The 25,670-nt window shown below is 41.6% G+C and overlaps 1 protein-coding gene across 4 annotated transcripts in view; it reads right to left on the bottom strand.

Annotated features, from left to right (window-relative positions):
• Positions 1-25,670, bottom strand: part of ZMYND11 (zinc finger MYND-type containing 11) — an 836,880-nt gene that overhangs the window by 558,108 nt on the left and 253,102 nt on the right. For all 4 annotated transcript variants that reach the window (XM_078663281.1, XM_078663280.1, XM_078663283.1 and 1 more), the window contains one exon: positions 17,922-18,057. In XM_078663281.1, the coding sequence (XP_078519407.1) occupies positions 17,922-18,057 (136 nt within the window). The remainder of the gene's footprint in view (positions 1-17,921; positions 18,058-25,670) is intronic.

The following is a 25,670-nucleotide window of genomic DNA, read 5'->3' as shown; positions in this document are numbered from 1 at the left end:
CGTGGCAAACAAATCCAGCGTTGGTCTCCCCCAAAGGCGAAAAACTGTGTCTACTTGATGTTGTTCGAGTTCCCATTCGTGACAGTCCACAAAAGTTCTGCTGAGACTGTCTGCTAGAGAGTTTCGAACCCCTTGAACATGCTCTGCTTTGAGGGATATGCTGTGACGCAAGGCCCATTCCCACATTTCCTGAGCTTGCAGTGACAGGGTAAGAGATTTCGTTCCTCCCTGTTTGTTTATGTAGAACATGCTGGTGGTATTGTCCGTGCGCACCAGGACGGACGAATTCACGATCCTCGGTAGAAAAGCTTGCAGGGAAAGAAAAATGGCCCTGAGTTCCAATATGTTGATGTGCATCTGTTGGTACTGATGAGACCATCTTCCCTGGATCTGAAGGTCCTGAAGGTGACCTCCCCAACCTTCCATGGACGCATCCGTAGTCAGAGTGAAGTCCGGAATCTCTTGGAGGAAGGTGAGGCCCGGCGACAAGTTGTGCGTCTTCGACCACCAGAGAAGAGCCTGTTTCATTTTGACAGTGACTTTGATGCGGTCGTCGAATGATCCTTCGACCTGCTTCCACTGACGAAGCAACTCTTCCTGCAACGGTCTCATTCTGAGTCTTGCCATAGGAATGAGATTGATCGCAGATGAACACATCCCCAGAAGGGAAGCATATATCCGAACTGAAAGTGACTTTTTTGCGGATATTTGTTTTGCCAGTTTGACAAGCTTGTTTTGGCGCTCCTGTGTCAAGTATGCCTTGCACTGGCATGTATCCAAGACTGCACCCAGAAAAGTCAATCGTTGACGAGGTTGGAGCTGAGATTTTTGAGAATTGAGGGTCAGTCCTAGATTCGAGAACAATGAAAGTGTTTTGTTGACTGCCTCCATGGTCGAGTGACTGGTTGGACCCTTTAACAGCCAGTCGTCGAGGTATGGGAACACCTGGAGTCCCAGGGACCTCAACATTGCAGCCACTGGAGCCAGGCATTTCGTGAAGATTCTGGGGGCCGATTTGAGGCCGAATGGGAGGACTTTGAATTGGAAATGGACGCCGGCCACTTGAAACCTTAGGAATTTGCGGTGGTTGGGGTGAATAGGGATGTGAAAATATGCGTCTTGCATATCCAGAGAAGCCAGAAAGTCTCCTTCGTTGAGACAATTCAGAATGTCCTTCAACGTTACCATGCGGAAACTCTGTTTCTTTAGATATTTGTTGAGTTTGCGCAGATCCAATATTGGACGCCACTCTTCTGAATTTTTCTCCACAAGGAAGAAGCGTGAATAAAAGCCCAGCCCTTTCTGAGAAGGATGGACTAGTTCTATTGCGTTCTTGCGTAGCATCTTTAAGGCTTCTTTGAAGAGTAAGCGCAGGCGAGGGGGAGGGGGACCCCTGGGCGGCGTTGTGGGAGGCTTTTGTAAAAACTCCAAAGTGTGTCCCTTGCTGACCAAATCCAGGACCCACTGATCTGAAGTTATCTTCCGCCATTGATGGTAAAAGGCGGAAATCTTGGCGCCCACGGGAAGGGAAAGAGGGGTGGCCGACATCCGGCAAAGCTCATTGGCGCTTGTTAGAATCTCTCCCTTGATTGCCTGAGCGCCGTTTCCCTCCTTGCCGAGAGAAAGAACCAGAAGCAGACTGCCGGTTAGAAGATTGGTAGTAGGGTTTGTTGTAGGAAGATTGATACTGTCGATTTTGTTGGTTTGAATAATTTCCTCTGGAGGAGTAACCACGACCTCTTGCACCTCTAAAGGACCCCCTCTTTTATTGCAGGGTTCCCAGAGATTTCGCTGTATCGGTATCGGTTTTAATAGCCAATAAAGCGTCATCAATGTGCTTTCCAAACAAGGACTCACCATCGAAAGACATGTCCAAGATTTTTGTTTGGACCTCAGGTCTAAAAGTGGTAGCCTTGAGCCAACCTTGACGTCTAAGCACAATTGCTCCAGCCAATTGTCTAAAGTTGGTATTAGAAATGTCTAGGGCGCAATCAATAATTTCTGAGGCCGCCCTTTCACCTTCCTGCACAATTCTGCGTACATCCATCTGTTGATCCTCCGGGATCAGCTCAAGATATTCCGTGAGCTCAGACCACATTTGTCTATCATAACGAGCCAGGATAGCTAAGGAGTTAGCCGCTTTAATGGATGCTGCTGCGTTTGCTGAAAATTTCTTCCCAATGGTGTCAAGCCTCCTTCCCTCCTTGTCAGGTGGCGTTGATATGGGAGCAGAAGGATTCTTGGACTTTTGCTGCGCAGCCTGAGAAATGACCGAATCCGGTCGAGGATGGCCGATTAAACAAGCAGGAGTATCGGATGGTGCTCGATACTTTTTATCTATCCTCTGCAAAACTGCTGGAATGGAAGCTGGTGTTTTCATTATATTGAGGCCTTCCTTCCATATATAGTCAATAATAGGTATGGCTCTGATCACTCTCCGATACCCCTCCTTAAAGTCATGTAAAAAACAGTCCGACTGCTCAACTGTGACAACCAATTCAAATCTATTAGCAGCTCTCTGCATAATATTGTGAAAACCCCCAATATCTTCAGGCGGAGAGTCTGAAGGACGGGGAGGAGGCGGAGAAGGTGTAGGGATGACATAATCCTCCCAAGGGTCCACTGGAGTGTTATCCGGTAATTCTCCCTCCTCTCTACTTTCGTCACCATCAGAGGACGAACTGTCCACAACCTGAGGAATTGGTGAAGTACGTGGTTGTGGTGACAAAGGAGCTCTTGGCGACGGAGGTCGTGGCACAGGAGCCGGAGCAGATGACCCAGCGGGCGCACCCTCATTGGGTGGAAATCTCTGGCGATAATCTGCCAACATAGCTTGCAAATCCTGTATTAAAGAAGTTGGCAAATGTGTTGTGTCCTCAGACCGAGGAAGTCTAGAATGAGGTGACTGATATGGAGTGGAATAGACGTCATGCGTATATTGCTCCTGAACCTCCTCTTCATCATCCTCTTGAAGTTTAATATGCAATTGAGAAGGGTGACAGGCAATCCCAAAGGGGTCATCATCCTCTTCCCCTTCATCTGACTCTCCTTGCATGTATGTCTCCAAAATGTGCGATGGCAAAAGCGGAGAAATATGTGAATAATCCTGCCTTTTATAAGTTTTCATTTGAAAATGAGTGAATTGTATCTTTGCTGGCGGGGAACCGTGCAGCCGATGAGCAGAAGTCCCAGTAAACGGATTCTCCGTCGACGGCGCTGCCAATGCTAAAGATCTTGCCGTCGACGAGGTCGTCAAAGGTATTGTCATTGACGAGTCCTTCGATGTTGAAATCGTCGATAACGCCGTCGTCGACGAGGCCGTCCTCGGCGGGTCCCTCGTCGTCGAGACCGTCGCCGGCGTCTTCGTCGACGACGGGACCGTCGAAGGACTCGTCGACGGGACCGTCGATGGTGTCTTCGTCGACGAGTCCTTCGTCGACGGGACCGTCGATGGGGTCTTCGTCGACGAGTCCTTCGTCGACGGGACCGTCGATGGTGTCTTCGTCGACGAGCCCTTCGTCGTCGGGGTCGTCGATGGTGCTTTCGTCGACGATGCCTTCGTCGACTTGTCCGATGTTGGTGTCTTCGTCGACGAAATCTTCGTCGACGAGGTCGTCGATGATGTCTTTGACGACGAATCTTTTGGAGACAATGTCTTCGTCGACGACGGCCTTGCGGTCGTCGACGGAGCAGACGATTTAGTCGATGGAGCCTTCGTAGAGAAGGATTTCAAAGACTGTGACTTGGTTTTTGATATCAAAGGTGGTACAGACATCAAAGGTGACGTGATAGCTGAAGTGGTAACCACAGAAGTAGAAGAGGAGGTAGAAGTCCAAGTAGTAGTAGGTACAGACACCAGAGATAGAGTTTTGGTCTGGGTAGTACTCACATGTGAAGAAGCTGATGCACTCTTAGAGGGTTCTGAAGCTTTCTGAGAGGTTTTCAACATTTTCTTTCTCTCAGGAGAAGCATTGTCCGTGGATCTAGCTCTCTTGCTAGAAGTTGAGGCTTTGTCCTCCTCATCAGTGGATGAAGACTTTAGCCACAAAAGAACCCTTGCCTCCCTATCCCTGATGGTTTTCTGAGGGAAGGTACGGCAAATTCTACAGTCCTTCACCACATGTGAAGGGTGTAGGCAATAAATACAATCCGAGTGCTTGTCATCCACATGGACTCTCTTCTTGAAGCAGGTTCCACAAGGCTTGAAAAGAGCTTTCCTTTCAGACATTATACGCTTGAAAATCCCAAAAACTGAGTAGGCACTCAGGGAGACTCCCTTACACACGAAGTGCGGTGAAAATCTGAGGAGAACTGCCTGAGCTGGGAAGGTTCTAGAGGGTGAGGACAGCTGATTGGCTGAGGCTACTATTTCAGGTCTTTTTACATAATGATGTAGATAGGCTGCTAAGTTTTGAGGCCTAGTTAGGCCTTTAGGCTTTTCCAGCCTACTACAAGAAATTTTAGGCACTGCTATTATATATATTTTATTTACCGTGGGACTCCCGCCTCGACGACGGGGAATGATTCAGGCATGTGAATCTATGAAAGATACCCTAATACTGGATAAGAAGTCATTCTTTATACTGTCACTGTACACAGCACCCTGCGGAAGGCCCGAAGATATAAGTTGAAGCTACTTTGGGACATGCCCTCACTGCTGTTCGCACTTTTTACTTCTCTTTCCGGTGCTAAAATTAAAATTATACATTGCTTATCTGACTATAATGTCGTTTAGCACTTTACACCTCTTTTCCATGGCATTTTATAATGGGTATACTTGTTTTAATATCTACTTTTCTTGCACACCAATGAGATGTTGGTTATTAACTGTATAATGAAATTGTCATTTTGTAAGTAAAATGCAAATGTAAGGATTAGGCAGAGTGCAGACAAAGGGTGTACTGGAACGAGTGAAAAAACAAAAAGCCTTGTTAGCCAGTTCTCAACGGCATGTAAATGGTCCTTTAAAGACCTGTGATATACTCGGGCGAGGTGGAGATAAGATGTCAGACACAGTTCCTGAGCTGCTGTGGGCAAGCTGAGCAGTGTGTGTATATCCTAAAAGCTGCAGCATCCTGGGGAGAGACACAGAGGTGGGTGGGAAACAGCTCTCCAATATCCCAAAGTGCATCTTTCTGCGGCATTGATTCTCTTCTCATTACATTTCTCTAATATAAAACCTTTCCTCAGGCGCAGCATAGATTTACTTATTAAATGTATTCGCATAAAATAATTAATGCAGCAGTGTTTTTTAAAACAGAGTGCTATATGAAATCAGGTTGAAATGCGGAAATAAGCTGCTGTGAAAGGAAAAGGAGAGGACGACGGCGCAACAGGCACACCATCTGGAAGATGCAGGAAGAGAGTGTTGCGATAGGTGGGGACAGAGCTTGTAAAAACATGAACGGTCACTCGTGTGAAGTGCTCAAACAGAAAGAAAAAGGTAGTTTCTAAAATGGGAGCAGTGCATGAACACAAGTACTTGGTCATGCTCTGAGGGAGGGCTAAGCTCAAGAAGAGGCATGGCGCATCTATGCCATGGACAAATGGGGACAAAGGATATCAGAGCAAAGATGGAGCGAGCATACCGGCAGCCTATGGGCAGGATAAAGGCCACAGATGGAAAAAAAAAACATGTCTCTGAGAGACAGCCCAGGCACTGTCTAGCTGGGACCTAAAAAGGGACAGAAAACTTAGCGGAACCAAGAAAGGTTATACATTACTAAAAACTTCATAACCATTCTAGGCCTCAGAAGTGCTCTGGAAAGACCTACATAATGAACCATATAGCACAATAAAATTTGGAATACAAGATTTGAAGGGTTGGTCTCAACTTTTTCCTCACAAAATGTAAGTGACCATTATTGTCTTACAACCCAAAAATATTTTTTAAAACACATTTTAAAAAGTACAATATCTATAGTATAAATCCATCATTATTTATCTGTGCATTTTCCTGCCTCTTCAAGGCACTTCATTTGCATAATTTGGTTTTGATATTTATACTATGAAAAGAATATGCAAAAGGAACACCTACCTTTCACGGTTTGTTTCCTAATTTCCATGGTATTGTTGAACAGGAAAACATATTATTTTGAAAAGCAAAAATGACATTAATTTCTGCTTCATTTTTGCAGTGTTTGCCAATGCTCAGTGCTGGCAATTATTGCAGACGGATAGGACTGTTTCCACTTTCCAAATGAGAGAGATTTATATACACTGGTTGAGACTCCGCAAGACAAAAATGTCTGAAGAGGCTAGAGCCTCCAAAACACAAAAATCGGTGTGCCACCCTTAGCTTGTGTTTGAAACAGTTGGTTTCTCATTTCTATTGTTATCATTTGCCCTTTCTCCTCACATTGTATTAAAAATATGATCACGCTCAAAAGAGTGCGACTACAGAAAGCGTCCACCAAGAACAGACTATTAGGCAATCTGCCTCTAAATACAAGGTAATTGAATCACTTTGGGTTGCTTACGTGTGTGTTTTTTCACCTGTGCATACATGTAGTGAATGAGTGTATTTATATCACTGTGTCACATTTGTTAATGTCTTAAGTTTTTAATGTCCAAAACTGTCAGAATACAGTCTAATGACATTACCATGATCGGAAGTTCACCATTATGCGTTGCTTTACGAGTGTCTCTCTTACTGCTTCTGCTACATATATGGTTGTTTGCTCTCCCTAACTAGGTTAATGTTCCTGATGAAAATGTTCCCAAAAAAAGAGGGATAGGTCTTTGGGTTCTCTGCACTATTAATATATTGGCGTAGAGTTAGAGGGACGTGGCCCTCATAAATGCCCGAGACTGTATGGCTCATAAAAGATAGGGCAAACATATGTTGGCAAGATATGCAAGTGGTACATGATGGTCATGGTAACCATATACATCCTCTTTTTGTTTTTAAACAAGCCAGGATACCACCTAATAAAGGCTACTTTGTGGCTTAACCGTAGGCTTTTAAGTGTTTGAGCTAGATCCAAGTGTTTATTAAGAAAAAAAAAATATTTTCTAACAACTCCTCAGGTTAGCCCCACACTGAGCTGAGTGGTACCACCTCACCAGGGTGGGACGAGGTGGCAAATGTTGAAGCATGTCACACTACATGAGTGAACCTACCTCATGCAGTTCTTGGAATTCCCCCCGTTTTTTCCTGGAGGGAGAGTAGAAGTAGGTGATGAGATTGACATTATGACAGGAGTGCTGAAAAAACATTTTTCAAACACAAGCCAAGGGCATCACGCCACTTTTTGTGTTCTGATGGTTCATTTAATGCAGGCATGAACCCAGGAGTGCTTTTGTTTCTCAGTGTTATATGAAGAGGATAGAAGGCAGAGAAGAAAACAAGTTACTTACCTGTAACTACAGTTATCAAGTATTGGTATCTTTCATAGATTCACATGTCTGAATCATTCCCCGTCGCCGAGATGGGAGTCCCGCAGTAAAATACAAAAGTAGATCCATAAGTAATAAATAGGCTAACAGGCCCAAAGGCCATATTTAGTAGCCTATCTATGTCCTTTTTAAAAAAAGGACCAAATGTTGGCTCCAGCCAATAAGCTGCCAGCATCCTCTAGAACACTCCCAGCAGAGGCAAGTTCTCCTCAGATTTTCCAAGCCCAAGTGAGAAGTAGGTATACTCAAAATCAAAGAGAACCAACTTGACAGGGAGGAGTGTGGGTTTGCATGTGAATCTATGAAAGATACCAATAGCTGATAACTGTAGTTACAGGTAGGTAACTTGTTTTCTTATCCATTATTGGGGTGTCTTTCATAGATTCACATGCCTGATTCAGAATAGCAAACAATACCCCAATTGTACTGTCGTTAGTGGAAGGTGGAAGACGTGTAATTTCAAACTCTCAATAGTTATCCATTAACTTTACATAGCACATGTAGTAAACATTATACTCTATAGCAATGCTGAAAATATAGTCATTACTGGATTCATATAGATACACATAGCTCATAAATCAGAGTAAGAAATCATTTGTTAAATGCATTTGTACAATCACTGAATGCATTTAAAATTAAACAAAGCAAACAACAAAAAAGTGTTTCTTGTGAAACTTAAAGAAATCTGACCTTAGTCAAAAAGATGATGCAAAACAGCCTGTCCAACCACTACATCTTCCTTTTGCGCAGACTGGAGGAAGTAGTGTCTTGTAAACGTGTGGACATTCTTCCATGTCGCAGCACGGCATATCTTGTCCATTGTCACTCCAGCAAACAAAGCTGGAGGCGCAGAAACAGTTCTTGTGGAGTGATCTTTAGCTTTCACTGTTAGAGGTTTATTTGCTTTTTCGTGGCAGAATTGTATCGCCGAAGCCACCCATCTGACGATCGTAGCCTTCGTTACTGCGGTTCCAAGTTTCCCTTGACCGTAGGCCACCAGAAGTTGGTCTGTTTTCCTTATCTCCTTTGTTTTGTGAAGATAAAATTTCAAACATCTTTTGATATCCAATGTATGTAGAGCCCGTTCGGCTGGGCTAGATGGGTTTGGAAAGAAAGTTTACGGTATTACCGGTTCATTTAGGTGAAATTGTGATGGCACTTTCGGAATAAACCTTGGATTCTTCTGAAGGGCAACGTAGTTTTCTGTAAATTGTAAGAATGGTTCTTTTATTGTAAACGCTTGCAATTCACTCACTCTTCTCGCCGAAGTGAGATCCAGCAACAGAGAAACCTTCCATGTAAGAAATTTAAGCTCTGCTTTATGAATTGGTTCGAACGGCCGTCTCATCAATTGTGTTAGAACCACATTGAGCTTCCACTCTGGAGGAGGTGTGCGTACCAGAGAAAAGGCACGGAAAATACCCCTCATGAATTGCTTTATAAAAGAGTAGATGAACAGAGAGAAGGAGCGTGAGAAGATTTCCTGTACCAGGAAATTGCTACCAGGTGAACCGCAACTGAAGAGAAAGTGAGGCCCGACTTGACTAGCGACAGTAAGTATGGCAAAATCTGCTCAGCAGGGGTTTGTACTGGATGAACTTTGTTCCTCTCGCACCAGCAACAGTCACTGAATAAATCCAATCGGTTTTCAAACGAAGACTCTATGAAACAATTCAAAATATTCTATGTGAACAACATGTCATTTGAAACAACATATACCAAGTATAAACAAGGTATGGGGGACGTTCCCATACCTATAATGAGATGACTAAGGGGCTCGCAAGTCCAGTGTATACGATGCTCCTTCTCCTATTACCGGTTATTTTAGGTGAAATTGTGATGGCACTTTCGGAATAAACCTTGGATTTTTTTGAAGGGCTACGTAGTTTTCTGTAAATTGTAAGAAGGGTTCTTTTATTGTAAATGCATGCAATTCACTCACTCTTCTCGCCGAAGTGAGAGCCAGCAATAGAGAAACCTTCCATGTAAGAAATTTAAGCTCTGCTTTATGAATTGGTTTGAATGGCCGTCTCATCAATTGTGTTAGAACCACATTGAGCTTCCATTCTGGAGGAGGTGTGCGTACCAGAGAAAAGGCACGGAAAAGACCCCTCATGAATTGCTTTATAAAAGAGTAGATGAACAGAGAGAAGGAGCGTGAGAAGATTTCCTGTACCAGGAAATTGCTGCCAGTTGAACCGTAACTGAAGAGAAAGTGAGGCCCGACTTGACTAGCGACAGTAAGTATGGCAAAATCTGCTCAGCAGGGGTTTGTACTGGATGAACTTTGTTCCTCTCGCACCAGCAACAGAATCTCTTCCACTTCAGACAATATGTCTTGATAGTGCTTTCAGCACGTGACTTGGCCAGTATTTCTCTAGTCTTGTGAAATACTGAGATCCTTAAACTCTAGGAATTCAGGAGCCATGCGTGCAAATGAAGAGAATGTGGATACGGATGGATCACTTGCCCCTTGTTCCTCGATAAGATCGTTGGTGATGGAAGAAGACAAATGGGTTTGAAGTAGTTCCGGGAACCAAGACAGTCTTGGCCAACGCGGAGCAATCAAGATTAGGCGCCAGCCTTCTGACGTCATCTTGATCAATGGGATGGGAGGAAAGGCGTAGGCATAAATCCCTGACCATCGCATTAAAAGGGAATTCCCCCTTGACTCCGGTTGTAAGAACCTGATGGCGTAAAACTAGCATTTTGTGTTCTCTTCCGTTGCAAACAGGTCCAGAGATAGCTTCCCCATTTGCTAAAGATCCTGTTTACCTGCGTATGTTCTAGCTCACACTCTTGGCATCTGGACTGGGACCTGCTTAGTGTATCTGCCAGTATTGTGCAGACCTCTGACATGTTCGGCCCTCAAAGAGATTCCATGGAACGTTGTCCAGTTCCATAATTCCTGTGCCTCTTGAGATCACGTTATGGATTTCGTTCCTCCTTGTTTATGTAGTACATGCTGGTTGTATTGTCCGTATGGACCAGCACTGAGGAACCTCTTAACCTTGGAAGGAATGCCTGGAGAGATAAGAAAATCGCCTTGAGTTCCAAGCTGTTGATGTGTTGTCTTTTCTGCATCAATTACCACTTCCCTGGATTTCTAAATCCTGCAGATGACCTCACCATCCCTCCATGGAGGCGTCTGTCATCAAAATAAAATCCGGGATATTTTGGAGAAAGGTTAAACCATGAGCAAGGTTTGCCACCCGAGACCATCATTGAAGCGCCGCCACCATTCTTGTTGTGATTTGAATTACATTTTCGAAAGATCCTAAAGTCTGTTCCCACTGTTTCTGCAGTTCCTCCTGCAAAGGTCTCATCTTTAGCCTTGCTAAAGGTACTAAGTTTATTGCTGACTAGCACATACCTAGCAGCAATTTGAATATTCGAAAATAAATCGACCTTTTTGAAATGGACCTTGCCAGCCTTTGCAGTCGTATCTGCCAGAATGCTTTGCATTGGACGGTGTCCAGTGAAGCTCCCAGAAACAAAATTACTTGGGTTGGATGCAATTGTGATTTTTCCCTGTTTAAAGTGAGCCCCAATGTATTTAAGAGGTGAGACAAGCTGCCATTGTCTGATCTGCTTTGATACGGCTTTGAGCAGCCAATCCTCGAGGTATGGAAAAACTTGACAGCCCTGAGATCGCAAGGCTGCAGCTACTGGTGCTAGGCACTTTTTGAAGATCCGTGGTGCTGACTTTAAGTCGAACGGGAGCACCTTGAAATGATAGTGGGTACCAGCCACTGCATACCATAGATATTTCCAGTGTTTCGGGTTAGTTGGGATATGAAAGTATGCCTCCTCCATATCGAGAGAAGTCATGAAATCTCCTTCGTTTAAGCATCCCAAAATATCGGAAAGTGTCACCATCCTGAACGCCTGTTTTTTGAGAAACTTGTTGAGTTTTCTTGAGTCCAAAATTGATCGCCATTCTCCTGACTTCTTTTTTTATTAGGAAGAAACAAGAATAGAATACTCTTCCTTTCTGATTGGATGGTACTTCCTCTTTAGCTTCCTTGAGGAGCATGATCAAGACTTCCTTTCGTAGTAAGTGAAGACGAGGGTGACCCCTGAGCGGAGTCATAGGTGGTTTTTGAATAAATTCTAGGGTGTGACCCTTGGTGACTAGGTCCAACACCCAGCGGTCTGAAGTGATCTTGCGCCACCGCTGTGCAAAAGCAGAAATGTTTGCGCCCACGGGTAGAGAGGGAAAATGTACTGGTACCCTGCTGCACTCATTGCTTTCTACCAGAATCACGGCCCTGTTGAGGTTTTCGCTTGCGACCCCCCCTGGCGAGAGAAACCAGCTGTTGAGGATAGGTGGTACGCTGGTGGGTTGTAAGATTGGCGATATGGAGGTTGATATTGGTATTGTTGAGTTCTTTGTTAACCTCCCTTGTTGGTGGTGAATCCTCACCTGCTGGCGCCTCTAAATGGTACTATTCTATAGTGTAAAGCCCCTATTGACTTTGGGGTATCTGTATCGTTCTTTATAACCAGAAGAGCGTCATCAATATGCTTAGGCAAAAATGACTCTCCATCATATGCCATGTCTAGGATTTTTACCTGAACCTCGGGTCTAAAGGTAGTGGCTTTCAGCCACCCCTGGCATCGAAGTACTGCCGCTCCTGCCAACTGCCTAAAACTTGTGTTAGCTATGTCCAAGGCGCAATCAATAGTCTCAGAGGCAACCCTTTCACCTTCCAATAAAATCTTTTGAGCGTCCTGCTTATTTTCTTCTGGGATGAGGTCTACCATCCCTGCCATATCAGACCACAATTGACGGTCATAACGGCTGATAATGGCATTTGCTGCCCGAATTGATGCTGCGGTCATTGCCGAGAATTTCTTTCCCATGAAGTTCATCCTACGTCCCTCTCTGTCCAGAGGAGTAGTAATTGGTGTTGCCGGATTCTTTGACCGTCTCGGAGCGGCCTGGGATATAACAGAATGTGGCCTTGGATGTCCAACAAGGCAAGATGGACTATCTTCAGGAGCTTTATATTTTTTCTTAACACTGGGAAGCACCGCTGGTATAGATGCTGGTGTCTTCATGATCTTCTATGCCTCCTGCCAAATATAGTAGATCGGAATTGTGTCCTCTTAAAAATCATGTAGAACACAATCTGTCTGTTTCACCATGATAGGTAAGTGGAACCTATTGGCTGGCCCCTGCTTTAAATTATGAACCCCCCCCCCCCCGATGTCCTCTGGGGAGAATCTGAAGGTAGGTGTGGAGGAGGTGATGGCGTCGGAATTATATAATAGCCTCAAGGATCCGGAACAGCAGATAGATCCGGTAAATCTCCTTCTTCCACTTCTTCTTCCGAAGAGGAAGTGTTGTGAACTTCAGGGTCTGCTGGAACTGGACTTGTTGCATTCACCGGTGTACTGGGTATTTGAGGCTCTGGTACTGTTACCGGTACCTCCTGAGGAACCAGAGCTTGTGGTGTAATTTGTTGAGGGAATCTCTGCCGATAATATGCCAATATAGCCAACAGATCTTAAATCAGCGATGAAGGTAGATGAGCCATCTCTCTATGGCGTGCTTCCTGTCGAGGATTACATTGATAAGCATGATGAGGAGCCATGTATTGCTCCCGCATAATAATGCGCCTCATGATAATCTTCCTCATCATCATGGTCATCTTGACATTTCACATGTAGCTCTGATGCTTGAGATGGTAGCAAAGATAACACCTTGCTATAGTCATGCAAAGGCGGAGAAAGAAAAACCTTTGAAACAGTCATGGAATGAGAAATCTTCGTCGACAGTGGTGTCAACGGTCAACAAATCACTATTGAAGGAATTCCCGTAGTCGACAGAACTGTCATCGACAACTGAGACGGTGTTGTCGGCAGCGGTGACCTTTGTCGTGGACAGTGTCGTTGTCGATGGTGCTTGAGTCGTCGATGGTGCCTTCGTCGTCAACGGTACCCTTGCCGTTGACGGTTCTTTCGTGCGTATCTACAGCGCGACCACTCCTGCAATTAACCAACGCTGCTGAGGAAGGGATTTTCACTTCCCGAAACGCGTCTGGCGTTTTAAGACTTTGGTGGGGTTTCCTGAGCTGGGGGACTGTCTGCAAGCTGCCGAGTAATAAATTATACAAGCTGAATCTACAAACTTCCTGTGGCCTGTCTCAATTTGGGTTCCTGTATTCGTTGGATGTTAGCGGCTCCCGGGTGGCGAGTGAAGGCTCACCGCATGTCTGCGGGTCCGTTTTGACACTATCAGTGTTGGAACTTTGGGAGGAAGCAAGCGTGCGCTTTGCAGGGAGCGCTAGCGTATGCTCAACTCGGCATCTACAAAGCAGTGGCAGTCGCGTACCAGGAGTCCTGTCAACCCACTGGGGTTTTCACTTGGTGTCACTTAGCATGAATGGGTAGCGCACCCACTTGGGATTATGCTCCAGCACTACATTTACCAGACTTCTTAAAAAGGAAAGTTTTTAACTGTTTACGAAATCAAAGTAAATTGGAGTCAGAACTCCCTTCCCCTTCACCTGAGATCTGACTCCAATTTACTTTCATTTTGTAAACAGTTAAAAACTTTCCTTTTTAAGAAGTCTGACTAAACCCTCTATGCCAACAGCCTCATCAGGAAGCACTACTTCTCTAGCGCTAGGACGCCTCAGGGCAGCTACTGCGCTTTATAAATTCTCTTTTCATTTCAGAAGTCTATAGTGATGGCCACACCCAGGGAGGGCGATTGAAAATAGTGCGTATCTACAGCGCGACCACTCCTGCAATTAACCAACGCTGCTGATGAAAAGGATTTTCACTTCCCGAAACGCGTCTGGCGTTTTAAGACTTTGGTGGGGGTTCCTGAGCTGGGGGACTGTCTGCAAGCTGCCGAGTAATACATTATACAAGCTGAATCTACAAACTTCCTGTGGCCTGTCTCAATTTGGGTTCCTGTATTCGTTGGACACACACACACACACACACACACACACAATATCCTGTGGCGGTTGCCACTGGGTAGCTTCAATTAGGTCAGCATTTCCATATGAAATGCATTTATTTTTTGTGATCATATATGTACGACACAGATATTTACACATATATCTATATCTATTGACTAGTAAATATTTTGTGGAATAATTTCAGTTATGTTGATGTAACGGTAGAAGCAGGGAATGGACTACAAACATTCTTTAAAGTATTTTAGAAAAATATTTTTTTTAAAACCTGCAGAAACACAACCAACCAAATGTTTCATTAGAATGTCCATTCCATTGTAAGGTACATCTAAAACTAGCATTTTTGTGTCTCGCTTACCAGACAACATAAGCTGCCTGGTTGCGGAAGACCTGTTGTGGGCTTACCAAGAACAGTTGGTTTACTTTCCACCCGCTGCTTACCATTGGCTGGCTTTATTGTCACTCATTTGCTTCCTTCTTATTAGTAGACTGGTCTTCCTCTTCTTCCCCTGGAGCACTGCCTCTTTACCATCCTTTTGACCAGCTGACTTGTATTCTCCCACTTCTCACTTTTAGGGAAACAGTTTTTTTCTTTTTGGGTTAACACTCCATAAGAGTGTATGTATTTTCAAGCTCTCTCCCAGTCATGCTCCCACCCGCCCCGTGCTGCTCTATCCCCCATGTGCGGCTCATTCTCTCGCCGCTAGACTCTGTGTTACACTCTTCCTTGTATTGCTCCTTCTACCCTGCTGTACTTCTTCCCACCATCCATACAGCTCTCTCTCTCTCAAGATGCTTTTCTCTTGCCTCCTCCAATTAGCTTTATTTTTATTTAACTTCCCTCCTCTCAGTCCTTAATTGTCACTGTTACGCCAGTGGTCCTTTTTCTTAACATTCAATTATTTTCTGAGGGCCAGTCACCCAAAAAAAAACGAATGAATGGCTAGAGTTTAGTGAAAATTAAGGAGACTGTACCCTTCCATCCAGCCCAAACGGCCCAAAAAAAGGAAATAGATCCCATTTATGAATTCTAACTTTCCTAGTAGTAACAGAGCAAGTGAAACTGAAATCATACATATGGACACCATTGCGCAGTGGTTCCCAAGCTTTTTTGACCCGCGGCTCCCTTGACCGGTTGGTTTTTTTAGAGGGTGGGGGAGATGTATGCCTGGCCTCGGGAGTACTTCCATTTTTTTCCCTTAAAATAACTGGGATGAAGGTTTTATATACACAGCGTTTTACGTATTACTAAGGAGGCACCTCTAATAAAATATTCCTAGTTACACATTTTTTCCATGCCTTTTTTAGAGAAATCTCTCAAGCTTTTTTTATCCCACTTACAATACTAGATAGCACCCCCATGCTTGTAGGTCCCATTGTTAAAGTGTTTCTGCACTTGAAAATGATTTGCAATGACTTACATTTCTACCCATGTCATACTGGCCAACACACCTGTCTCAGCAGGGTGACATGATTTTTAAACCAAATACAGCTCTATTTTAGCTGTCTTTTTCCTAAAATGTACTCCAATTCAACACAAGCCAAATAAATTCCTCTAAACACCCCTCTTTCTTGCTTTGAAATGTTGGTATTACGCTGTATATAGTGTTTTACTTCCCTGTGCTCATGAAGAGAGCAGGCCTGTCTGGAAATGTGTGTGCACCAGAAGAAACGTGTACTGGAAGTACCAATGAGTAAAGTACACACAATACTTAATATCTCTTAGTGTGTTTGAGAGACAAAACAACTTTACTTTCCTGATAACTTGAATGGGTATAAAATGCAATTGGGAAAAAAACTAAACTAACAAGTCTAAAAAATTAAATCAGTCGTCTTCTGCTTCCTTCAGGAGTGCTGCATTGTGGGATCCAGTGAAATATGGAGGTAATCTCCCTCGACATATTCATCAATTAACACGATCAATGCTACAGCAATTCATACTCTGTGCTGCAGATCCTTGAATTCCATTGTTCATGACGAGCTGAGCTCGTCATGAGCACACAAGTGTACTGCATGACGAGCTGAGCTCGTCATGAGCATGGAAGGGGTTAAGCACCACGTTTCCAGCTTTCGGCATGTCACTTACAAATCTTCAACATCATGTGTTTAAGTCTAATTAGTTTAACTGAAGCCAACAAATTTGTCAACATTAAATGCATTAAAGTGCTTGGGGCGTGACTCTCCTAGTTAGTTTTGAATGCACACCAGGAAGCCATGGCACACAGATTGGGAACCACTGCAGTTGTGGATATTTGAATGTATTCCATGTGGATATATGTGGATTGGTTTGCATCATGCAGTTTAAAACCACAATGAAATCAGAAAGTGCCCAGAGGTAAAGGGATGCTACCCTTGGTGGTGCACACCTGAATCATCCACAAGACAGGAAATGCAGAAAAGTAATTCTTAGGAAGAAGCATTTTGCAAGCAGCCACTACATATGATCCGAGGAGTCTATCCAGTAGTATCATGGAGCAAACTACCCATAGGAAAATACTGTAAACAATCTGTCACTGTGTACGCTCAAATGGATTTGCTATGGGACGACGGAGGCACAACTATAAAATGAGCAGGACACTATCCTACGGAGGCCTTCCTGGTGTGGCATGGTTCAATCAATAGGAATGGTCACTATATAGCCAGTCGTCGTACAAGCTCTGAGGAAATGCTCTGGAGTAACCTCTCAGCCACCATTACATCATTAGGCAACAAGTATTGGGAGCATAGACGTAGCCAGAGATTTTGGTTAAAGCCAATGGCCACACCACGTATGCTTGTCTAACAGCGGCAAATACAATTTGAGTAAAAGCTGCTATGACAAATGAAGATATAGTTAAAATATATATATATATATATATATATATATATATATATATATATATATATATATATAGGCTTTAGATGTATAGCTCATTTATACTAGCGACACTGTTGGACGTCACTGCTGTAAATCAATATAAAAGGCAATTTGATCATGTGTTTCTGAGACCTTAGGCCGTGTGAAGTAAACACAATAGTCTGTACCATATGATACATATAGGATATTGGTTAGGACACAGTACCCCACAGGTTTCATTTCCGGGTTTGTTCCTGCATACTGAACAGAGTAAACAGCAGTGGCAGTAGAATAAGAACGGGTCAATGAAGCGAGAATAGTCGGAGTCAGGGCAATTAACCAATTACAACGCCCAGAAAGAACCAGAGCAGCAAGGTTTATCAGAACGGAGAAAAAAACAGAACACTCATCACAATCTAGGCTAAAATAAAAGGATGCATTTACTTGCTGTAGGCACACGCTGCCATACTAAAATAACGAGCACGTTTTCAAATTACTAATTGATGCAACTTTAAATAAAACAAGGCCACGTGTTTTCCAAGATGTTCTAGCCATAAAAAACATTTCTAAACAATCAGAAGCTTCTGGACTCCATATTTTAGACCCAGTTAAATGCACATTTCACAGATAAAAAATATATATATATATATATATATATATATATATATATATATATATATATATATATATATATATGAGTGTATGATTAAAGAAACAACATATTTTGGCTGAAAAGCTAGAATATGACTTACTTCGTAATGCGATCGATATTTGCAATTTGTTTCTGGTTACGGATCACTTCAATAGCTGTCCACAGGTACTGGATAATTTTGGTATCTGCCAATCGTCTTTTTGTCAAACGAGCCATGGCTCGCTTTTTTTCCTTAGCTGCATAACACAATCAAATTAAACGTGTAAATGAAGTGATAACATAGAAAATGCTGCAATATATCTGGTGAAGGAAAATTAATTCATATTTCTAGTATTTTTCGGATCAAAAGAGACTCCTGTATTTCAATGATGAAAAATACTAATTTTTGTCTGTATTACACCAAAAGAAATGCTACTAACGCCATATGGTATCTTTAAGTTGCACACTCTTAAATGTGATTCATGACGTAACAACTCAGACAACACAAACCCAGAATAACAAACAAAATGCTCAAAGTTCTAATAAAATACTAGTTATACTTCAGATAAATATTTTCATAACATATGGGTTGATTCCTGGAACAAGTTCTGTAACTAGCTATAGTATGAGTAATATAGGTGTTGTTTTCATTCTCTCACCAGTATGCCGTGAGGAAAGCTTGCATAACTATCTAGCTTACTGAGTGCTTATTCTATATTTCCATGTATTTGGCAGAATGCTTAAAATAGTAGTGTTCAAACACTGAATGCCACCAGCTTACTGAATTTTAGAAACAGTTGAGACTGCTGGCCCACCGCCTGGGCCTAGTTAGGTCACATTTCTTTAAAGTATTGTGACCCACACCATGTTCCCTAATTTGGTCTGTTGATCATAGATTGTCTTGAACCGGGCCTTCAACTTAATGCACAACCAGTGAAGTTGATATAAGACGTGGTCATGTGGGTCCTGGTTTAGGCTTCGGAGGCAACTATGCAAGATGTATTAAGTCTTGGAATTTTTGTTAAAGTTTTGTTTGGGAAACCACCATAAAAGGAACTGCAAATAAAGTAAACAAATAGGAGGACTGTTTTTACCAGTAAGTGTTCATTAGGTGTTGCTTGGACGTATTAGTTTGATAATGTGTGACTCGGCTCAGATGTGTTGATGAAATACTAAACCCAAGTGTTTTCATTCTTGTACACAAATAAGTGTAGACAAGGCCACCAAGTGATTGTCAATTCGAGGCCCAACATCTGCTCAATGCTTAGCTCTCTCTTACCTAAACAAATTTGAAAGGGCCACACAACTATGGACTTGCCACTAATAGTCATGTAAAAAAAAAATCTGCTCTAAACAATCTCGAAAAGAAACCTGCCCATCTTTTGTCTGTTGATGAATGCACTCATGCTTCAGCAAAATTGAGACTCTCTTCAGTCACCCACTTTAGAGGAGGGGTCGCCAACCTTTTCTGTAGTGAGCTCCTTCGGATCAGTGAAACTCATCGTGAGCTACTGAAGTCTAAACAACTTGTGCATGGTTACCAGACACCTCCCTCGCCCAGCTTTAAGCCTAATGTCCATAGAGCCAGATAATATGGTGTGAACAAAATGTTTTGTCTAAGGGAACTATGACAGGGCTGCCAAGTATGTCAGTGAAAGTGTGGTCTTTGGGGATGTGTGAACATGTAAGCGTATGGATGGGATATATTTGTATGGGTGACAAAGTCTGTTTTGTATGTACTTGCAGCACAGGACATATCTCTTGCCATATGTGGCACCTTTACATGTATAACACAAACAGTCATTTTTTTTTTAAATGGGAGAAATTCGTGCTGCAAGAATGTTCATAATATGGAACACTTTTCTGCACTTCTTAGAAATGAGAGAAAATTTAAATGAAGAGTTGACAAAATTCTTAAGGTAACTTTTCATTTTAATTGTCTCCCATTTAAAAAGTATTCAGAAACATCATCATGTTCACAGCTCCAATATTGAGTTGACATCTGATTGTGCAATGATCATTATCAGGTACTGCTATCTGCAGCATGATGATAATGATGTAAAATGAACACAGCCTTCCCTTAACTGTAAAGGGAAAATAAGACCTTGTGCTTATTTAAAAATGAACTCAAAGCTGGGAGCTACTGGTAGCTTGCAATAGACTGGTTTGAGACAACTGCTTTAGAGTGTGTCAGTTTCAAGGCATTTTTCTAACCGATATTAGGCGGATTGATCACATTTTTTGAGTATGTGTGTATTCCTATCTGCATTTCACCATTTCTACTTCCTCTAGAATGAGTACATGCACTTAGGTTACTATTGGTCTGCAACATCCTTTATGTGGAGCTAGTCATTTCCCTTAGATTTAGCTGTTCAATAATTATTTTTTTAGCATTCAGGAGCTCACCCTAAAAATTACTACATTTTGTCTATTTATTTACTAAATTCGAAATCAAGCACCAGTTTTCTCTAAAAGGTGTTTTCTTTCCTGCATCTTAGACGTGTATTGTGCTTAACGTATTTGGACAGTGTTACCATACTGAAACAGGTGTATTAGAAAACAGATCAGTTTTCAGAAATAATGTGAATAAAATTCATAAATAAATCGTGTATTAAATTTGGACAACTTGCATAAAGAAGTTCATGTAACGAAACCAGGTAGTAAGTTGATGTAATATCTTACTGAAGATCAATAAAAGGGGGGCCAATTGAACAAAAGAAAAAAGCAGGTGTAGGAGAAGACACAGTGAATAAAGAATTACAAAGAATTTGTAACAGGGGGATGACAGTGGCAGAAATGTAAATAGGACAAATACGTTTTCCCACATATTAATTATGCTACTTATGAAAAATTACACAGTACATTTTTAAACTTTTATTTTTTGGGTGAACACACTATGCTATATTGATTCCAATGCATGTTTTGCTCCACTATTTCCTTTATAAGAAGCATTCATCAGTAAAGAGAGAAAATACAAAGTTATAATAATGTAATCGCACCTAAAATGAAAAGGATTCATTACCAATGGAGTTACATTTTGTCAAATACAAGAACCAAAGAGTACGCTTCTTAAAGATGCAAATACAATTGGTAGTTAATATACTACACAGAGTGGGTAGGGCCAGTAACAAGTACTGAAACAAAGTCATGTTCTGAATGTTTTATTTCGTCAAAATGACTACAAAAGTCTCAAAAATGGCAGTATCACACAGAGCATGGTCATTGAAATAGCTCACGGGTGGAACAATTTATGCCTTTACTAAAGGGCTAAACTATAAGGCATTGAGATATGCATCTAACCTATGATTTCTATATGTCTTTCCTAACCTTCCCATGGCACGTCTGAACAAAGTATATTAGAAAAAGAGAGCCTCTATGCAGGACTTCATATAGGGGCATACAAAAAAAAATCTTAGAATGATTGAAAATCCTGAATCTCTTAAGAAGCTAATCTTTCATGAATTAAAATCTGAACACAATAGCTACGTTTTCCACCAAACTCTTCACTTGCAGTTATTAAAAGATTTTGAGTTCTCACTATTGAGCAATGCATTCTAAATGATCAGTTATAAGGCATTGTGCTTTTCTCAGGCTGAGTGAATGTAAAAACATAGCTACTTAAAAGTATAAAGTTAGTCAGACTGGCTCTTCGCTGTGTTGTCAAAATGTTACAACTTAACATACACCACCATGATTTAAGCAAAATAATACCTTACAAAGTTTTATGAATACAATTTCTCGCCCATCTGTCAGAATTGTGAAATTTTCTAGTAATCATATCCAAACTGAAAGTATTTTTAAAAATAATTTTCTTACGATAACTGCCCTCACTCCTCGCTGGTTAAATGTTGGTCTTTATTAATCTCACACAAAAGAATCCAAATAAAGCACTGCACTTCCACTGAATTATCACTCCACTCAATTCTGAAGTACTTTGTAGAATGAGAAAAGTTTAACAGTAAACTTGGTCTAGGGCTACATCTCCATTTCCAATACCAGAATATGTTTTTAATAATTCACTAGTCTATGTTGAAATTATTCAAACTAAATGCAAAAATTGACTCCTTTTGTTGGCGATGTGGTCAAACAGATGCTGATTTATTAACAAGTGCTTGTTCATTGTCCAAAAGCTAGAGATTACTGCCATGAAATATGAAAAAATAATGGAATTCATCCGTATAAGAAAACAACATTTTAATCCAACCTTGTTCATTATGAAGCATTTAATCGATCCGAAAATAAAGGATAACTATCCCAATCTGTGTATTTCCAAATTTTTCATAAAAGCCAAAAGAATAATTCTATTAAACTGAAAAACGTGATAATAAGCTGAAGACCAAACAACAAGGCTTCTCAAGCTTACTAGGAGAAAGTTACTTTCAAACAGCAGGAAAAGGAATAGACATAAAACTATTGTGAACTATAAAAATAATTCACCTGAAAACTTTAATGGTAGGTATGTATTAATAATGTCAATTTCCTTTCCCCTCTCCTGTTTATTCTATTCCATAATCCCTTCTCTAATTTGATCAAATTGCTTCATCTAACTTTCTTGGTACCTGGTTGGATGAACATGGCTGACACAGAACTCACCTATCAATCGAAAAAACGTGTTAAATTTACAGGTGTACATATATCTGTAGCATTATTAATAAGTGATCCAAGAAACTGAGGGTAAAACTTGTCTGCCCATTCAATAACCTATTTAATCTGCCATTAATGCAAAACGTTTACAAGCTTTAGTATATGGTTTGGAAGCCTTCCTGGATAGTTACAACCCGAGGCTCAACCTCATCCACTGTAAACTTGGCAGATCCCATCTTCAGTTTTTCAGCAGGGCCATGTCTGCTTAGAGTTTAGCCTTCTTAAGAAATCTTTCATTGGATGAGGCAATTTCTTTAATTTACGCCAAAAAAGGCTGAACGGCTCAACCATCATGTTGAAAAGACTGATCAGCAAATAAATTATCCCTCTCAGGAGAGGTCTAGGAACCCTACATTGTTTTGTAGAGCCTTCACATTTTGAGGTGAAAATCTGAAATGAACAATCCTACTGATTTCTATTCTAAATTGTTGGGAAAAAACCCAATATCTAAATCATTTCACATGGATATAACACACCTGTAAATTTAACATAGCAATCGTGCACTAGACTACTGTGGAAATGGACAACTGCAAGGTTATTTAAATAAAGTAATTTCAATGAAACCGCAGCATAAATGTACTCCTAACTGGTCTCCCTACTCTGTAACATGCAGGCTTCAAGACACTAGGTGGGAGTCTTGAGAGTACATCCCATACTCCAGTCTAAATTTTACTCAAAGAAAGGAGGCGTTGGGTGTTTTCCACAGTTAGATTAACAGAGATGCACTCTAGTAAAGAGGCCGCTCACTACTGCTAGAGTGGTGTGGATTTGCAATTGATAAGAAAGTTGACGTTTCTTGATGCATTGTGTGAGCGCCTAAAGGAGGATACTAGCTGTATGTGACTGCTATTTGACTGCTTCTGAAAGTGACCGCGACAACACATTTATGAGTCCTTGGAAAGGGTGATCTGAGCAAGGGCACAAAAACGTATTTGCTCTGTAACATATGGTTGTAAACCAATACATATATACATTTGTATTTTATTCATTAATGCCTTCTAGATAAGCAGACTAACATCTGGGTGGTCTATCAAAAGTTTTGAATGGGGTATTTATCAGATTAATCTGAATTGTGATGTTTTTATTTTTTATATTATGTATTAAACACTTTGTAATGTTTTTATGTATTCTTTAATACATTCTTGCTAGCAATTGTACTTCATGTCGTAATTGTTTATGCCAATGTACCATACTGTAAAATTTAATGAAATAGTTTTAAAAAGAGCCAGGCTTACTATCCTTCAACAGTGTAAAGGTGTCCATCACTTAGATGGCGAGGCATCCCGCACACATGTCTCAAATATGTTAAGAACAATCTACTTATGTTTGGTAACAAAACTCTAGTGAATTTGACAAACTCCCAGGAATCCTTGCCTCACATGGACGTGGAAAGCATGAGAGCATTTCCACAGTTCCAATTAACCTCTAGCCTTGATTTATGTATTAGATGCATCACATGCATGGTCGCTTCAACCACTGGAGTGGTTCTGGAGCCAAAGAAAGGCCTGGATAGGACTGGCAAGAGCAAACATTTCTCCTTGCTTTCTGACAAAAGGACTGAGCTATATGCCAAGCAACTTAAAATTACTGTGCCCAGGGTGCATAGTAGGTCCTGTTGTGGCCAAAAAGTGCACTGGATTATAAGTCATGTTCCAGAATAAGTAGGAAAGCCACTACTTGAATATCCTGTTCTCCACACCTGGTCAATTACCATCCAGAATCCCCAATAAGAAAAAACAACGACCACGTAATTATGGAGGCGCACATGCCTGGCGCACATGCCTACAAAATGACACGGCTGTTTTTTTTTTTTTAAAGAAATCTTTAGCCATACTGCACAGCATCTGGATACCTTGCAGCATGGCTAAAAACCATTGGCGCCAAGATAGCTCAGACCTTCTGTTAGGAAGCAAGGAGATATTAGCAATGGCATCTAAAAGGGGACTCCTATTGGCTTTTCCAATGATTGAGGTTTAATTTAGATGAATTGCCCAGAGAACAACAGATGCCCAGTTGGGGTCACTGCACCACTGGATTCATGCTTCTCCTCACTGATGAGGCCCAACATGCCAACACTGGTCTATAGTTACCCTTTTTTCTGTTCATCACTTTATATTGAAAACTCCGATGATTAGAAACGTTGGCTGAATAAAAGCTATATATTTTTAAAAATGTACCCAACCATCTGAAATTAAAGCACAGTTATTTGGACTGCTCTGGATTCTCAATTACCCATGATTGGTGATTCGGAGGAAGTCTTTTCAAAAAGGGTTCTCTGCCGACAAGGACTTACAACAGGAAGCCAAAAATAGAGAAATTCATTAGATGATAGCAAATGGCTTACTGCCCAGCGTTCCCACACTTCGGATGAAAATTGTAGTCCCCAAGTGCCGGTTAGCTCAGCCCCACTAATGTGAACAGCAAATCACAAAAAAAAGAAGCTTGGATTTAGATAGATTTTTGGGATGCTATATTAGGTAACTTTCCTAGGGTGCTGGCCAACCCTGGGCTCAAATGCTGCTGTTATTCACTCATAATAAACATTTCCCGGGTTTTAGTAAGTGAATCTCTGGGATTTACATTTGTCTAGTTGAGAAAAAGGAAATATTCAATCAAAGTTGATTAACAAAATTAAATAATACCTTATAGGTTCTATAATATATTAAGCCAGCAGTTGCATCAATATTTTTACCTGAATGCGGTGTAAAAAAACAAACACATATTGTATGTAATGGGGTGCGCTAGAACACCAAAGTGGTACGAGTGTTTGAACAACATGGAGGTTGGGCTTGACCTGTAAAATGGAAGTGGTTGCAATCAACTGTTCCCACATTCTAGGGGTCCTCCTCTCATTTGTTAAACATTTTAGAATCATATGTATTAATATATATATAGTGCTATTCACGGGAAGGAGTCCGATGATGAGATGTTGATTTGTGGCAAGTTTTGAAATGCTTTTTATAACCCCATGCCCTCGTATTTATACTTCACTGATGATATAAGGAGATTTTAATATTCACCCCGGTAGGAATTGTCACGTGTATGTCCTGATTGGTTAAGAGGGTGGGAAAGATGATCAAGTTCACCTGAAACATACGATATAGGGGGATTCAGTGAATACCCTGACCTTATATTAGAAATTGAGAATAGGATTTGTGAATTCAGGTAACAGCGCCCGACTTTTAAAGGTCTTGGTACCGTGTCCTATTTTGACTATATAGACACG

This window comes from Lissotriton helveticus, chromosome 10, assembly GCF_964261635.1.
Source record: "Lissotriton helveticus chromosome 10, aLisHel1.1, whole genome shotgun sequence".
Lineage (NCBI taxonomy): Eukaryota > Metazoa > Chordata > Amphibia > Caudata > Salamandridae > Lissotriton > Lissotriton helveticus.
The sequence above is the reverse complement of the archived record's forward strand: the minus strand, read 5'-3'. Positions and strand labels throughout refer to the sequence as shown.